General features: G+C 31.3%; 3 protein-coding genes across 3 annotated transcripts; 2 read left to right on the top strand and 1 right to left on the bottom strand.

The window, feature by feature from the left end:
* Positions 1-310: 310 nt before the first annotated feature.
* On the bottom strand, positions 311-5837 carry PAP24 (purple acid phosphatase 24). The gene is made up of 13 exons (XM_028065449.2): positions 5821-5837; positions 4916-5132; positions 4600-4691; positions 4390-4459; positions 4172-4294; positions 3892-3984; positions 3506-3635; positions 2704-2785; positions 2479-2611; positions 1962-2167; positions 1746-1871; positions 1123-1432; positions 311-921 (listed from the first exon to the last, which is right to left on the bottom strand). Exons 2-13 carry the CDS (start codon positions 5120-5122, stop codon positions 616-618), a joined length of 1878 nt encoding a protein of 625 aa, XP_027921250.1. The 5' UTR covers positions 5123-5132; positions 5821-5837; the 3' UTR covers positions 311-615.
* A 5350-nt stretch (positions 5838-11187) lies between these two features.
* LOC146887957 (subtilisin-like protease Glyma18g48580) lies at positions 11188-12610 on the top strand. Its single transcript, XM_085670474.1, has 5 exons — positions 11188-11268; positions 11424-11533; positions 11621-11718; positions 11805-11966; positions 12549-12610. The coding sequence occupies exons 1-5, from the start codon at positions 11188-11190 to the stop codon at positions 12608-12610; spliced, it is 513 nt and encodes a 170-aa protein (XP_085526600.1).
* Positions 12557-14902, top strand: LOC146887956 (subtilisin-like protease SBT5.4). The gene is made up of 6 exons (XM_085670788.1): positions 12557-13077; positions 13170-13267; positions 13344-13589; positions 13682-13796; positions 13884-14091; positions 14176-14902. Exons 1-6 carry the CDS (start codon positions 12619-12621, stop codon positions 14724-14726), a joined length of 1677 nt encoding a protein of 558 aa, XP_085526914.1. The 5' UTR covers positions 12557-12618; the 3' UTR covers positions 14727-14902.
* The last annotated feature ends 1330 nt before the right edge of the window (positions 14903-16232 follow it).

Below are 16232 nucleotides of genomic sequence, written 5' to 3'. Positions count from 1 at the left end.
ACCTAAAAATTATAATTGCATAAACTATATTCTTTTCCATATAATTAAATTATATTTCAAATAGAAATCATATAAATATGCATAAAAGGTATTTAATCAGTGATTTTAATCGTTTATGATTCAGTTTAACTAGTTTATAGCAGAGTTTTTCAAAATAAACTTGTTTAATAAAATCATATCTAATATTTCTAATTAAATAAGTTAATTTAGCTTTCAATAAAAAAAAATTGAGGTTTCCACTGTTTTACTAAATATTTACTATGTTGAGAAAAACAAAGATCTATAGACCTCTTAAAACTTCTAACAATAATAACAATATAAATACAAGGATTATATATATAACTTTCAATGACTTGATACTATTTTTTATTTTTTTTTTACTTTTTAGAAACTCTCTTTAACACTATTTTTCTCTCACAATTTTTCTCTATGACAATGAAGATGTTCCTTCTGACCAAGCTATTGCTTGTGCATCCATTGCACTTCACTTCACATATTCATAGAGAAGTTTCCCTTTGACATTTCATAAGGTGGAAAGAAAAGACATTAGAAAATGTTGTCACTTAATTTTTAAAGAAAGAAAAGCTATTAAAAGCTTCATGTGTGTAAAGCAGTTCAAGTTGCTGAAGTGGTTGCTTCGCAGCCATCACGCACACAGGCTAAGACATCTTTGTAATCCCTTGAAACGGTGAAAGAATCGTAGACCTTTCCATCACTGCTTTTCTTGTATTCAAAGAGGAGAGATGAATGATTGAATGCTGTCAACTTTACAAACCCAAAATCATAGTCTCTGTAAAGACTCCACTTAGGGGTTACTTCACTGAATTTTGACAAGTGGCTTCCTGCACCTCCAGTAACAACATGAATTGTTCCATTCACAACACCAGAATAATGAGACCTTTCATCATTCACACACTGATTCTGCATATGGGTTTTGTTCATAAAAACATTGGCATTATTATCGTAACAGTAGTAACAGCAGTTCAATAATTTGATGAAGTTAAAAATGCAAACCATGAAAAGCATACAATGAAAGTAACAAATCATTAACTTTTCAACTGTGCATGCGCAAGTTAGTTTGGATTTAAATAAAGTCATGACATATTAGGCTATTGTCTTTACCTGATATATGGGGCATGTCCTTTCGTAGTTATGTACATGACCATAAAATGCAATATCTACTTTATATTTCTGCCACAGTCTCTGTAAACTTTCCCTTCCCATGGGCTCTTCAAATGAGCCGTCCTTGGCATACCCAGAAGCAGAAGAATATCCAAGCACACGATGAGCCACAAAAATCAACCAGGGTTGTTTCTGTCTATCTACTGTTGCAAGGCAATGTTCAATGAATTTGTATTGTTCTGTTCCTTCTCTCCAATCATGTTCACTGTCAGCTATGCAGAAGTGAAACATGCCATAATCCGTCGCGTACCTAGATATTCAGAATATCATTTTTTTATATATCAAACACGAAAAATAATTACAGTTCATCCTTAGAATCACAGACTACATTCTTTTGTATATAACTCGGTTGTTCACTTTAGAATATCAGAAGTATAACATTCTTATGTCATGAATCATTCTTCAACATCATTCTTATAATTATCCATAAAAGTTCACATTGGTGCGTTTCAATTAGCTTATAATGCAATCAAAATAGCTTTATAATCAGTATAGTACAAACACAGATAAAAGAAGAGATTTTCGCAAAAAATTGATTTTTTTTTTCATGGAACTGAGTGTACCAAAAGTTTGCTCTGTTCTCTGCTGGAACAAAATACATGTTCTGGGCCAAAACTCCACACTCGCCGCCTGAATCTGTACTGTTATAAAAGGATCCTGTGTTGGGCCAATCACGTTCGTGATTACCACTGCAGGATTATCAGACAATTCTAGTTCAATATATGAGTCACACAAATCTAATTTACTTGCAAATAAAGTTGTGGAAAATAGGACAAAACCTGGCAATCATGTAAGGTACTCTTGATGCAATTGGTTCCACTTGAGCAGTGAATTGGTCCCACTGCGAGATGTATCCATTTGCATAAGTTATATCTCCTATGTGGAAAACAATGTCAATATTTTCTAAATCCTTGATGAGCTGGTCAGTGGTGTTAAGCGAACCAGGTTGATAGGCATTATACTCATTTGAACCATCGCGCTCGGCCTGAAACAAAATGGAAGAAAATCCAATGCTTTTGTCGTAATCATTTAAAATTGACTCAATTCTATATAAAATCTGTTTGTAAAGTGAGGTCTGTAATAACCCACTTATGGTTGATATCAGATCTCTAACAATGATCAAATAAGAAAAGATGATAAGAAGGTTGAGTTATTTTTCTTGATAAATCCATCATAGGCAAATATTTCATAATATGCCTAAAGATTACACTTGGTTAGAGAAGACTTGGTTCTTCCTCTCAGACAGTTTTAGAGTATTCTTCTTTATCTACATTTTATTTTGAAGATTAACGTTACCTTTCCCATGTCACCAAATATGATAACACGTTGCAGTGAGTCCTGTCCAGGATAAGGTGATGACTTAAATGAATATTGCTTGCTCCAGATGTAAGCACCATTAGACAGTAGATGCCCTAATCGATAGGTATACCTGAAGCGATATATAAATTTTTAAAAGTTACAGAACAAACATTTCTAGTTCCTCATTGTGTTATAAGAAGAAATGGATATCTGAATGCATACACTAAGTTTGGCCAAAGACTTTTTAGAAAACTTGTATGTATGAAACCAGGGTCACGCCACCCAACAGTTCGTGCAGGTGAACCTGCAAGTGAGAATAGCCAAAGAACCACATTATGAAGCTATACAAAAAGCCTAAGAAGATCCATTTTCAAAAGAATAAAATGCAGCAATCTGGATATGAGTTTCCAACATATAACTAAGACAAAATTAATATTCCAACATTTAATTGCTTCCAGTTGCAGGAGAATTACAACTCTTTTGGTAGTAAGCTTTTGGTGATGTGATGAAATGTAGCAAATTGTACAGAAATCATGAAAAGTGAGATTTGATGGCTATTGAAACAGGAAAATCATTAGTGGTTACGGACATAAGCTTACCGAAAAATACTTCTTCTATTTAAACTTAGATTTTCAGTTCTTTGTTTCTTACCGTCTCACCCTCCATTTCACATGATGCTACTCTAGAATAATTTTCAGGAATAGAAGCTTGTTCTCCTTAGTGTGTTTTCATGATACCTTATGAGGAACATTATAGAAGGGGCAATAGAGAATAAACCATCAGGTTTCAGTTTATTCAGTTTCAAAACCCATGTTTTGCACGGTCAAGGTTCAAGGTTCAAAGTAAAAGACTAGATTATAGATTAATGCTCATGATGACTCCTAGCAAGGGTTAAGACAATTTACAGAATACTAAGCAAAAAATCATTTTGCACTTAGGTTTCTGAAAAACATTAACTGGAACAGACCATAGTATGCAGTAAAAAAAGTGTTGTGCGATGGCAATACGACCAAATAAACCATACCACACATGCTGTTACGACCAAATGTCAATGTTCCGGCTGGAGATTGCACTTGTGTTTTACCCTTAGGACCCCACTCAACAAACGGTATAGCTTCATTTATGTGATATCCACTAGTCCAGGTAACTGTCATCTGCATAAGACAGACCGAATAATTCAGAAATCACTTCGTAGTCGTAATAGTGTTTCCAGAGTGCTAAAGAAAAGAAAATAGCATGAATTCCTATTTCCATAATATCATTCATCATAGGATGTTTGTGCTCTAAATCTATTAAATCTATACATGTTGCCTTAGGATACTTGCTAGTTTTGTGCTTCATTTCATATATAGGAATTGTAAGACTGAAGAAAAACCATAATAGGAGAAATCATATGGAGGATAAACTTACTTCATCCCAAGACTTCCCCTGAGCAAGTCGTGGATATAGAGGCACCTTAGGATTGACAAATGATATGAAATTGGAAACTGCCACAAGCTTAGGCTGCATTGTTCAATCAGATGATTCCAAGTCAGTCATAAAATCATATACATACTGTGCATAAAGATAGGTGGTTTGGTATTGAGCGATAAGTGTAGCATAGTTGCAGAATCAATTAGCATGAGCATGATTTAGTAAGAATGGGAGGGAGATAACAGATATAAGAACAGCTGAAAGGGCCAGTAAGCACATTTAATAGTCCTCCTGAAAATAGAGCAAAGGAGAAATCTGCACGTTGATTGATCAACTGGAACTTCAAAGAACCTTTTCCTGTCTTGGTATAGTGTGAGTTGGAGTAATTCAAAAACTGGAACTGGTACAAAATTTCAAACAAACATGAGAAATGCATCACTTTTTGAAAATAAATCCAACCCAATCAGAGATCTATGATAGATCTATGACACATACCTTAACTGGGGCCGAGCATATGTACGGAATCTCTTCTCTTGGATCACTCACAGGTGGACATGTTGATGAACTGCCATTACAAAAATAAGACTCTCTTTTAGTTCTTCTAACAAACAATATATAAGCACAGGGTTTTGACATAACTAAATTTGAAAATTTCAGTTATTGAGGAACAGTATGCAATATCAAGAGAAGATGTGTAATTATTACTTGAGCTTCGCAGGAGAGAAAACTCCAACCCAATCATCTGCAGATGGGTTAGGGTAATCAATATCTACTCTCACCCATTGGGTATCCTCACCCTGAAATCATACACATCATCATAGTACAAATGAGTAAACTTAGGTCCACTGGTAATAAGTACTAACTAACTATGACAGTGCTCTTATTTGCAAAAATATGAGACTAAACTGTGTAACAATATCTCAGTCAAACACGACCTCGAACTTGGAATCTTATAATAATATAGTTGTGAATGTTTATTCTTATCTTAGAAATTAGCCAAGTTTAAGGAAAATGTTGTTACCTTTGTACCGAGAAGCGACGGTGTGGCAGTGATGGAAGCGGCAGAGTGGAGAGACACAACAGCTTTATTGATGGCAATCTTGGAGAGTGGTTGGTCCCCGAAGCCATGAATATGAGCAAAACAAAAAACGATGTTGAAGTTCACCAACCACGCCACCACAACTACCAGATTCCTCATGTTAAGGAACCCTTCTACCCTCATCTTCATGTGCTATTATCTGTATTGGAAAATTCAGGAAGAGGTCGAATAAATAAGTTATATGCTGTTTGGATACCAGAATCATTCCACCTTGACTTTCTTGTATTTTGTGTTTGTTTTACTCAACTCTAACATGCTTTGCAGTAGAAAGAGTAAGAACTTGATGGTCTCATTATTGCAGCATATAGGGAAGACCCAAAGAGATGATGTGAACTCAACATTGATTTTCTTCCAAGAACAACCCTTTTAAGTCAACAAATTACACCAGTAACATGTTTGTTTTTTCTTAATCAAATTATTCTGGTTAATCTCTGTCACGGACATTGTATTGTAATGCTCAAAACATGCGTTAAATTGTAAATATTTTATGATGTTTTGAAATGAGACTATAATTCATCACTTTCAAATTTTCGATAATACATAGTTTTTATTTTCTCTTTTCCATTTAACTTCAAAATTACACTCACACTTAAATTTTCCACATATTTTTCCTCTATAATAACGGATACTTTAATTGGATTGTGTTGCCCCCACAAGCCCTGTTAGTCAACACACACGATACTTAGCCTGAATACCGAAGGAGAACCAATAATTGTGAAGGTTATAAATAGCATTCATAACATAACATGCAGACAAAATTGGATGTATTTTGGTTAAATTTATGCATACTGATATTAAAAAGACAAAATAAAATTAAGAAAAAATACCTTAATTTGATAACTATGATTCTGACAAATTTTCCTTCAAACGTATGAAGACTTACGCGTATATCTACACCAAAACTGATTTTTATTTTTCGTCAACACTTGAAACAAAAAACTCTGTGGCATCGAAAAAGGAACACTTTACCGAGAGAGAAGAAACGTAGTATATTTTTTAGGCAGTGTTGCGCCCACCTTTATTTATATCACAACAATTTTATTCCTTTTTTTGGTTTTTAATTTTTATCTCATAAAAATAAAAACCACTTATCCATGTACTGCTTTATTGATATATCCTTTGCAAATTCTCTCTCGAACTTGTTGATTTTTTGGTAACAAATCAGATTTCTTTATTAAATTATAGTTAATAAAATATTTATTTGTTAACAAGCTTAGTCGACCTAGTCTTATCCAATCAATTTATAAATTTTCAATTTTTTATTAATTGTATTTTTTTATAGCAAAAGATAGAATAATATTCTACTTAAAAAATGTTATCCTTTTAAATATTTAATCAGTAATATATTTTTCCTATCAACAAAAATCAAAACAACACTCTTTAATCGTCTAATATTATTAAGTATCTTTTACTTTCTAACCGCTAGATATAATATTATATTTCTTTTTTACTTTTATGTTAACTCTAAAATATGTTATAGCAGTCAAATTTTAATAAGTGTTAACACATGATGAATTACTTAAGAAACTCCTATCTTCTTTTATTTATAATATTTTTGTCAAGATTTGTATTTATATAGAGCTCAAACTCATCATCAAAAGTTGATAGATTCTTTCTTAATTAATCATTAATCCCATAAGAATTTAGGGTGTGTTCACTTGAAAGAGTGAATTTGAGAGAGAGTGAGTGAATGAATCTGAGTGAATTTGTGTGAATTTAAGTGGATGAATTTTAGTTATTTCTTTTAATAGATTTGGAAGTAAAGTGAATGGATTTAAGAGTGAAATTTGTAAAAATTTGGAAATGAATAAATTGATATGATAGATAAAATTAATATACTATAATATTTATTTATTATTATTTATTATTATCAGTATTTATAATAATAATAATTATATTATTAATTAAATAATATAATTATTATATATCATTATTTAAATAATATAATTATTCATATATTATTATTTATTTAATATATAATAATAATAATTATATATGTAAAAATTAAAGTTGAACTACCATCCTCCAAACTTCTCTTTTAGGAGAGATAATCATTCCAAAATACATACTTCCATATCATTGTAAATCCTTTAAAACGAACACAAATGAATCTTGCAAATCTTCGTATAGAATCCATTTGCGCTCGCAAATCATGTGAAACGAGCAGGCCCTTAGTCATATCCAATAATTATTCAATTAACATCACGAAGTATTAGATGTGAGATATCAAAGTATAATAAAATAATTTGTTAATTTCTATGATAATCTCAAGTCTAAGAATATTACATATTTATTCAAAATAATTTTTCATTGACAATTCAAAGGTAATCTTAACCGTCAGGAAATTCTTCTTTAAGTGAGTTCAATGACATATATCTATATGTGTAATTTAAAAAATGATATATTTTAATATTTTAAAAAATAATTTAATCTTTTAATCTTGTTTGCCATCGTCCTTATGTTGTCAAACGTTACCAACCTACCATGTCTTGTGTCAGCGGGACGTTAAAACCGCCATTGTTTGGCGTCGTCGCCGGTGCTGGTAAGGTTTTTTTTTCGTTTTGTGTTTTGTTTTGCACTTTTTGCTTCAATTTTTTTTTTTTGCTTTTTCCCTACCATTTTTGTGGTTTATTGTTTTTTGATGGTTGCGTTTTTTATACCTTTGTGTTAAGATATTGTTGGCTTTTTTGTATTTAGGAGTTCTTTTAAATTCAAATTTGTAAAAATGGGTCCGTTAATTTTTTTTTTGCAAAATAGGATCAAGTCGTCATGGTGGAGGACGACATTACAGGTGAAGTCGTCGTCTACCATACCGGTTTCTTTTTTTTTTCAAAAAGCGAAATCGTACTCTAGGAGCCGGTTTCCATTCACTTTAAAAGTAAAGTCGTCCTTAGACATGACGACTTCAATTTTTTTTTTTACGTTTAGCTTTATATATATATATATATATATATATATATATATATATTATTTAGTTTTTTTTAAAAAATATTTGTTTACAATAGAGAAACAATGTGACATCCTCCTTTCATCTAATGGCGATTTTTCCGCCAGTTTCTTCTGATTTGGTCAAAACGCCCTCTGCTTCTCCGTTTGATTTTACAAATTTAGTATTTTATTAAATGATACTTTTTATTTGATAGTTAGTAGACTAACTAAAACATAAATAAAATAAACCTAAACAAATTAAATATTCAAATATAATTATTGAAGGATCTTTTAATATTTTTTAATTTGTATCATTTTATCTTTTTAATTTTGTATTAAGATTTAAAGATTAAGTATTTTAGAATTTTTTAAAACTATTTTTTTACATTTTTACTGTAGACAAATATTTTAAAAAAACTAAATAATATATTTTAAAAAATATACATAAAGTTGAACGTAAAAAACAAAAACAAAAAGTGAAGTCGTCATGCCCAAGGACGACTGCACTTTTAAAGTGAATGAAAACCGGCTTCCTAGAGCACGGTTTCGCTTTTTGGAATAAAAAAAAGGAAACCGGCACGGTGGAGGACGACTTCACCTGTAATGTCGTCCTCCTCCATCACGACTTGACCCTATTTTGCAAAAAAAAAAAATACGGACCCATTTTTACAAATTTGAATTTAAAAGAACCCCTAAATACAAAAAAACCAATATTGTTGCATTGTGGTGAGACTATGTGGCATCTCCTCCATTGTTACTCAATTTCACGCTTCCAGGTTCTTAATTTTACTATGGGCCTATAAATTTCTAGTATATTGTTTATTTGTTGTATGTTAGATATGTGATTAACTAAGGGGTTAAATAAATTGATTTATTTTGTTTGGTTTGAGATTGTTCATGCTCGTATTACAAGTAGTTAGGAAACAATGATAATTGCATTCAATCAAATATTTATTCGTAAATTTGTCTTTTTATATATTAATTGAAATTATTGTCTTGTGTGTAGAAACTCAAGACTCCTACTCCAATTCCTGATAAGTCCATTAAGTATTTAAGGATAACATGTGCACAATACATTATACAAATGAACAATAGTAATTTGTATATTTATTTGTTGTAAGGATAACATCTTTTTGTAATGATGATAGTCCATTAAATATTCTGACTTATTCTAGTTTGATAAATATAATGTTCTATTTCTAGGCTGGTTTTTTGGTATATTTTGTGCGGTATGTATGAAGAAACAAACACAAGTAATGTATTTAAAAAGAAACTCATACTTTATGCCTCGGTTAAGACCAAAACTAAAGCACAAAGGGGTTATTAGGCCTCAATTTTGATAATAATAGATGTCTAATACACTCTTTTTGTTAAAATTTCATTTAATTTTTAAGGACATTAGGCCTCGATTTTGGTCTTAACTAAGGCCTGATATCCTTTATGATCTAAAATTTTATTTACTTTTTAACGTATTAGGGCTGTTGCTAGAACCGAAGTATAACGTCCTTAAAATTAAATTAAATTTTAAATCAAAAAGAGGACTTGGTTTAGTTGTTTTTGAACCAAAACATAATGTTAAACTTTATGCTTCGATTCATAACCGAGACTAAAAGATCACCTTTTTTACCTTACTTGTATAGACTTCAGATCAACAATTAAAACTCAATGTCCAAAATATTCACGATCAAAACTTTTTTGCACTTGTGTTTATAATTACATGAAATCTATTTGGCGTAAATAAAAATTAAAAATATTTGGAATGATTTGTTTTGGAATTCCTAAAAGCTAAAATAGTTTATATGATAAACGGTGTTTGTAACAGTAATATGTAAATATTCCATTATATCAGTTTGACTATTTAAGAAACTAAACAAAATAAATATTTCATTTGATTTAATGACTAGTTAACGTAAAATAACATTAATTTATTTTAATCAATTTATAATAAAGTCAATTTATTACCACCTAAAACTTAGCAAACATTTCTCACAAAACAATATATATATATATATATATATATATATATATATATATATATATATATATATATATATATATATATATAAAAGTAAGGTAAAAAAATAAATAAACACTTCTCTCTATGTTTATCATAATTAGGGATGACAAAAATATCCGTGTCCGCGGATATCTGCGGATAAAATCCGTGAGTTACTACCCGCGGGTATTTATTATCCGCGGGTAGCGGGTAGCGGGTATCAGGTATTTTAATACCCGCTTATAAACGGGTCGGGTACGGGTATCATACTATCCGTACTCGCGGATACCCGTTACCCGCAAAAATTAAAATTAAAATTTAATTTATATTTTATTAAGTTAAATTTAATTAAAATTAGAAGTAATAGTATATTTTATTATGTCAAATTTAATTATAATTATAATTATAATTATAATTATAATTTAATTTAATTTATATTTTATTTTTATAATTTTATATTAAAAAATTTATAAAACATATTTTTTTAAATATTTGCGGGTATCGAGTATCCACGGGTACCCGCGAATTTTAAAAATATCTGCGGGTATTTTTTAAGCAGATACCCAGCAGATAAATGGACGAGTAACGAGTGAATTTTTTTTTTTGCGGGTCGGGTTGCGGGTAGGCACTATCCGTACCCGACCCGACCCGACCCGCTGTCATCCCTAATCATAATCATGGTCTCATATAAAAAATAGGTATTGTTTTATTTTAAAAAATAAAATATATAAAATAAATATAAGGATTAAAAAAGGATATGGAACATAAGTAAATGATAATTAATTATTTAAAACATTCCATGAAATAAAAACTAATATCAATTAGATGCATTGTCGGGTAATCACCAATTCATTCATTCTATCATTGTATTTTACTACTATATATTATTATTAATTACTAATTAGATATAGAATAATTAATCTTAATTATTTTACTAATGTATTGAAGCATTATCATTGTGTTTTATATTTGTTATTATTAATATATTTGCCATATTGATATGATCATTTCTTACCAAAAGTAAAATTTACTATATTCATTTTATTTTAAAGTAATTGATTATTCATTAAGTTTATTACTAAACACAATCCTTGTATTAAGAAATATTAAATGATTTATGGGCATAGTTGGCTCAATTTGGAATACTCAATCAGGAAAGAAGGTTGACTTGATTTTATAAGTTTTAAATAATAATAGTGATATAAGCAAGAAAAAATATAAAAACTTGCATATCTCTTAGATTTATTGTGGAAAACAAAACAACTCACTAATGGCACGACCCATTTCTCATGTCTTATTTTCACTTGTTCTCTGTATTCTGCTGCAAGATCATATCCAAGCACTCAAACAGGTAAGCTCTATTGTTCAACAATTTTCTAGTTTTTAGCATTGCGAAGTGATTTTAAGGTTCTTGTGATGGAAAAAGAAAGTGTTACCTAATTAACACAGTTTTATTTTACAATAGCATTTGTAACTTTTTGTTATTCATGTTTTTGTTTTTTTCAGTCGTATATTGTATACTTAGGATCACATTCTTTCGGTCCAAAGCCTTTGTTGGTTGATCTTGAATCTGTCACAAACTCTCACTATGATTTTCTTGGATCTTACGTGGGAAGGTATAGATTTTATCCCAACTTTATGAAATACTTGATGAAAAAAGCAATATAGATTAACTACATGTTTCTTGTTCTTGTTTTTCACAGTATTGAAAAGGCGAAAGAATCAATCTTTTATTCTTATAATAGATATATTAATGGGTTTGCTGCAGTACTTGAGGAAGATGAAGCAGCGAATGTTGCAAGTAAGTGCATTTTATTCTGCAAAATGTATTATTTGAGAAACTGTTATTTTAATGTTGTAACTGTTGTTTGTGATTGATGCATGTAGAGCATCCCAGTGTGATATCAGTTTTCTTAAACAAAAAACGAAAATTGCACACAACACATTCATGGAACTTCCTTGGGTTAGAAAGAAATGGTGGGTTTCCACCTCAGTCAATATGGCGGAAGACTAAGGGTGAAGATGTCATTATTGGAAATATAGATACAGGTAAATGACAATTAATCAAATAATTTATTTTTATCATTACATTTATAAATTATTAAAATCAAAGAAAATATATAATTGAATATTTCAAATAAATTAATCTTGAATGTAACTGTCATGATAAATACAATAGTGCAAAAAATATGCCTTAAACAAGTACACTACAGTTTTCAGGAGTTTGTTTTGTAAAAGCTTTTACACTACAAGATAATTATGAATTTTAAGTTAGTTACTTTTTATTTTAATTATTTTAAATAGTAACTCTTTAACAGTTAAATTAAGGAAAAGCAAGGATCGAGATAAGTTACTCTTCAAATGCTTTGACATTTTTATGAATCTTTAATCAATCTTCGTTGCCAAGTATGAACCCTCTTTTTGTTGATGCTGTGACGTGTGTCAGGTGCTTGGCCCGAATCCAAGAGTTTTAATGATGAAGGGTTTGGACCCATCCCAAAAAGGTGGCGTGGAATCTGTGAAACGGAAGATAATTTTAAATGCAACAGGTTCATTCATTTTATACCTAAGATCATAGTTTTAATCGTGTTTAATATTTGAACTGATTTAACGTTTTTACTGTAAATGCAGGAAGCTTATTGGAGCAAGATATTTCTACAAAGGGTATGAGGCAAGTATCGGTGAAAAACTGAACGCGTCGATGCTTAGTGCACGCGATTACGAAGGTCATGGTTCACATACTTTATCAACAGCTGGTGGTAACGTTGTTCCTGGTGCTAATGTTTTTGGGTTTGGCAATGGAACTGCAAGTGGTGGATCACCAAAAGCTCGAGTTGCAGCCTACAAGGCTTGTTGGCCTCCGGGGTGTTTTGATGCAGACATTTTTGCTGCTTTTGAGGCTGCCATAAGTGATGGTGTCAACGTGATTACCATGTCTGTGGGTTCAGAAAATCCATCTGAGTTTTCTGAAAGTGCTATATCTGTAGGCTCCTTCCATGCAGTTTCCCACGGCATAACATTGATAGCTTCTGGAGGAAATTCAGGACCTGTTCCTGGATCCGTATCCAACAATGAACCCTGGACTCTCACAGTTGGAGCAAGCACAATCGACAGAGACTTCGCTAGTAATGTCGTACTTGGTAACAGGAAAATCTTCAAGGTACGTATGTTGTTTACACATACAATACAACCTTGTTTTTTGTCTTTGTTCTTTTTTGTTTTCAAGACTCCTTTTTGTTTTGTTATTGCTAGGGAACTAGTCTTTCAAGGTCTGGCTTACCATCTAACAAGAAGTACCCATTGATTAGCGCTGTTCAAGCACAAACTACATCGGCATCTTCTGTTAACGCGTAAAAATTACTCATGATACCGACTTCATGTTTGGGTTGTTCTTGTTCTCTCTTGTAACATTTTTCATTCTTGCAGGCCTAATTGCATTAATGGCACTCTTGACGCTAGGAAGGTGAAGGGGAAGATTTTGGTGTGTCTTCGCGGTGTAAATGGTAGAGTAGAGAAGGGTGTTGTAGCTGCTAGTTTAGGAGCTGTTGGAATGATTCTGGTTAATGATGAGGGCAACGGTGATAATATTATATCCGACCCCCATGTGCTTCCTGCTACACATGTTGGCTTTGAGACCGGCAAATACATTTATAGTTACATCAACCGTACCAAGTAATTCTCTTTCTCGTACTTCAAGCTTTTATGCTGGTTCTGGTTTCATGGTTAGGACCTTTTACATAGATAGCATTTTATTTCATCATCAGGTTTCCCGTGGCTTATATCTCTAGAGCGAAAACAGAACTGGGTACGAAGCCAGCTCCAGTTATGGCTGCATTTTCATCAAGGGGTCCCAATCTCCTCGACCCAGCAATCCTCAAGGTTCGGTTTTTCCTTGATGATGAACTCACCCTTTAGTATTTAAATATGAAATAATTGTATGACTGCAACTTTTGTTTTGTGTTTCAGCCTGATATCACTGCACCAGGAGTCAGTATCATTGCTGCTAATACTGAAGCCTTAGATCCCACAGAATCTGACCAAACATTAACTCCTTACATTGTATTGTCTGGCACTTCAATGTCATGTCCTCATGTTGCTGGTGTTGTTGGGTTGCTCAAAGCCCTCCATCCTAATTGGAGCCCAGCCGCTATTAAGTCAGCAATCATTACCTCAGGTAAATTATATATATGCATGCATTGCAATTTTAATTTCGCTTAATTTTTCACACATTCATTATAGAATTTCATGCATTTTGCAGCAACTACGAAAGATAACACTGGAAGGCGTATCCGAGATTCATCATGGAAGGAGTCAACACCATATGACTTTGGTGCAGGTCACATTCGACCGAATCGTGCTGCATACCCTGGACTTATATATGACCTAACTACTACTGATTATTTAAACTATTTGTGTGGTCGTGGCTACAAAAGTTCCCAGCTTAAGTTGTTCTACCACAAGCCTTACACTTGTCCCAAGTCCTTCAATTTAGCAGATTTCAATTACCCAACAATCACGATTCCTCGGATTGAATATGGACAATCTGTTAATGTTTCGCGAACAGTTACAAATGTTGGGTCCCCAAGCGTGTATAGAGTTCGCATTGAGGCGCCACCAAATGTTGCAGTTTCTGTTGAGCCTGCGAAACTGAAGTTCAAGGGAAAGGGTGAGAAAAAAGAGTTTCGAGTTTCATTGACCTTGAAGTCGAAAACTGAGAACACTACTGATTTCGTATATGGGTTGTTGACGTGGACTAATCACAAGAACCGCGTTAGGAGTCCAATTGTAGTTAACTTGAATAATTTCTGAGGTTTCTGTGTTTGTATTTTATCTTTGCAATAAGGGTTCTGTTGAACAATCGAAGCTCTCTGGAATCTTAGAAGAGAAGAATGTATCAGCCATTGTTAATGTTCATCAGTTGTTTAAGGCTACATGTTTCAGGAAGATCTAATGAATTCTTTCAACATCAATGTTAGATTTAAAACGAGGCGTAAACATCCTTTGCAGTGTTTATAGTAGCCATTTTGATACAAGGGTTCTCACAATTTGTTTGTTTTCGATCGACTAAGTATCAAAATTTAGTTCTCAATATATATTCTTTATAAACTAATTTTTCATCAATTTTTAGCGGTAAGAAAATTGAGAAGTCTTTTGTAGTATTTGGCTATGTATTATAATTATAAAATTATAATATAATAAAACACACATGAATAAGAGAGACATGACTCTGGTAGAATCTCTCCTCCATAGAATGAGGTCATAATCGATAGATCTTTCGGCTCTATGTTGGGCCCAACCATTATTTTAACATAGAATTATATTAATACTACATAAATGTGTTTTGTTCAAAGGGATAATATAAATCGATTGTGTTAGTGATGGAGCTAGTGATACATTCTAGGAGTGATTAATATTTGTATTTTTAATATTGAAAAAATTATATAATTTTCTTCTAACATTAAAATGTGAATTATATAACTATAGAGTCTGAATTAAATATTTTTTTTGAGGGTTAAACATATATATAGATATATTTCTTTTTTTTTTTGAAACTTTATTAATTAGTACATACTTTTCTTTGAAAAATTGTATAATTGTTTCTAGTTTATATATTGATAGGTCAATGGTTGAGTTGTTTGTTTGTGAGTTTGTCATATATATTGATAGGTTTTATTATGTATAAGATTGTTAATGTAAATATTCATTTTGACTTGCTAACTGTAAAATTTACCTATATAAATGTTAAATTTAAACAACTTTCAGACGCCAAATATTATTGTAATTAATAATAGCGTTTTTAAACTATTAATTTTATTTATTACTTTTAATAGAAAATTATCATAGCCAAACAGATATAAATGTAAAAAAAATTCAGTTTTTTATTGATCCATGTATTTTATATCATTATGAAACTTAGATTCAGTTTATGTAGACATGTTGATGGAATGATTCATGATCCAATTTTTTGTTTTTTTATTAATGAGTTTAATTTTTATAATTAGTTTTCTTCTGTATACATTATTTTAACTCTTTTCGTCTGTCAACAAAACCTTTTACTTTTATAACTTCCAAATAAACAATTGATGAGCCGTGATAACTTACTTTTATATGGGTAGTTTTTTCATTTTGTTAGGAGTGCATAATTTTATTTATATTGAGTTTATAGGGGTCATTTATACTTTAAAACATGTTTGAAGGAAGTACTTTCAAAAATTTTGGTTGGAGAATGATACTTTTTTAGTCTTTCATGGTTATTTTGATCAACGAGTAATCCTTTGAAGTCTTTAGAGAAATATGACATGGATACTTGCATTT

The sequence above is a fragment of the Vigna unguiculata genome, chromosome 3 (genome assembly GCF_037176805.1).
Source record: "Vigna unguiculata cultivar grain cowpea cultivar isolate G323 ecotype 2 chromosome 3, ASM3717680v1, whole genome shotgun sequence".
Classification (NCBI taxonomy): domain Eukaryota; kingdom Viridiplantae; phylum Streptophyta; class Magnoliopsida; order Fabales; family Fabaceae; genus Vigna; species Vigna unguiculata.
This window is presented reverse-complemented; position numbering and strand designations above follow the sequence as displayed.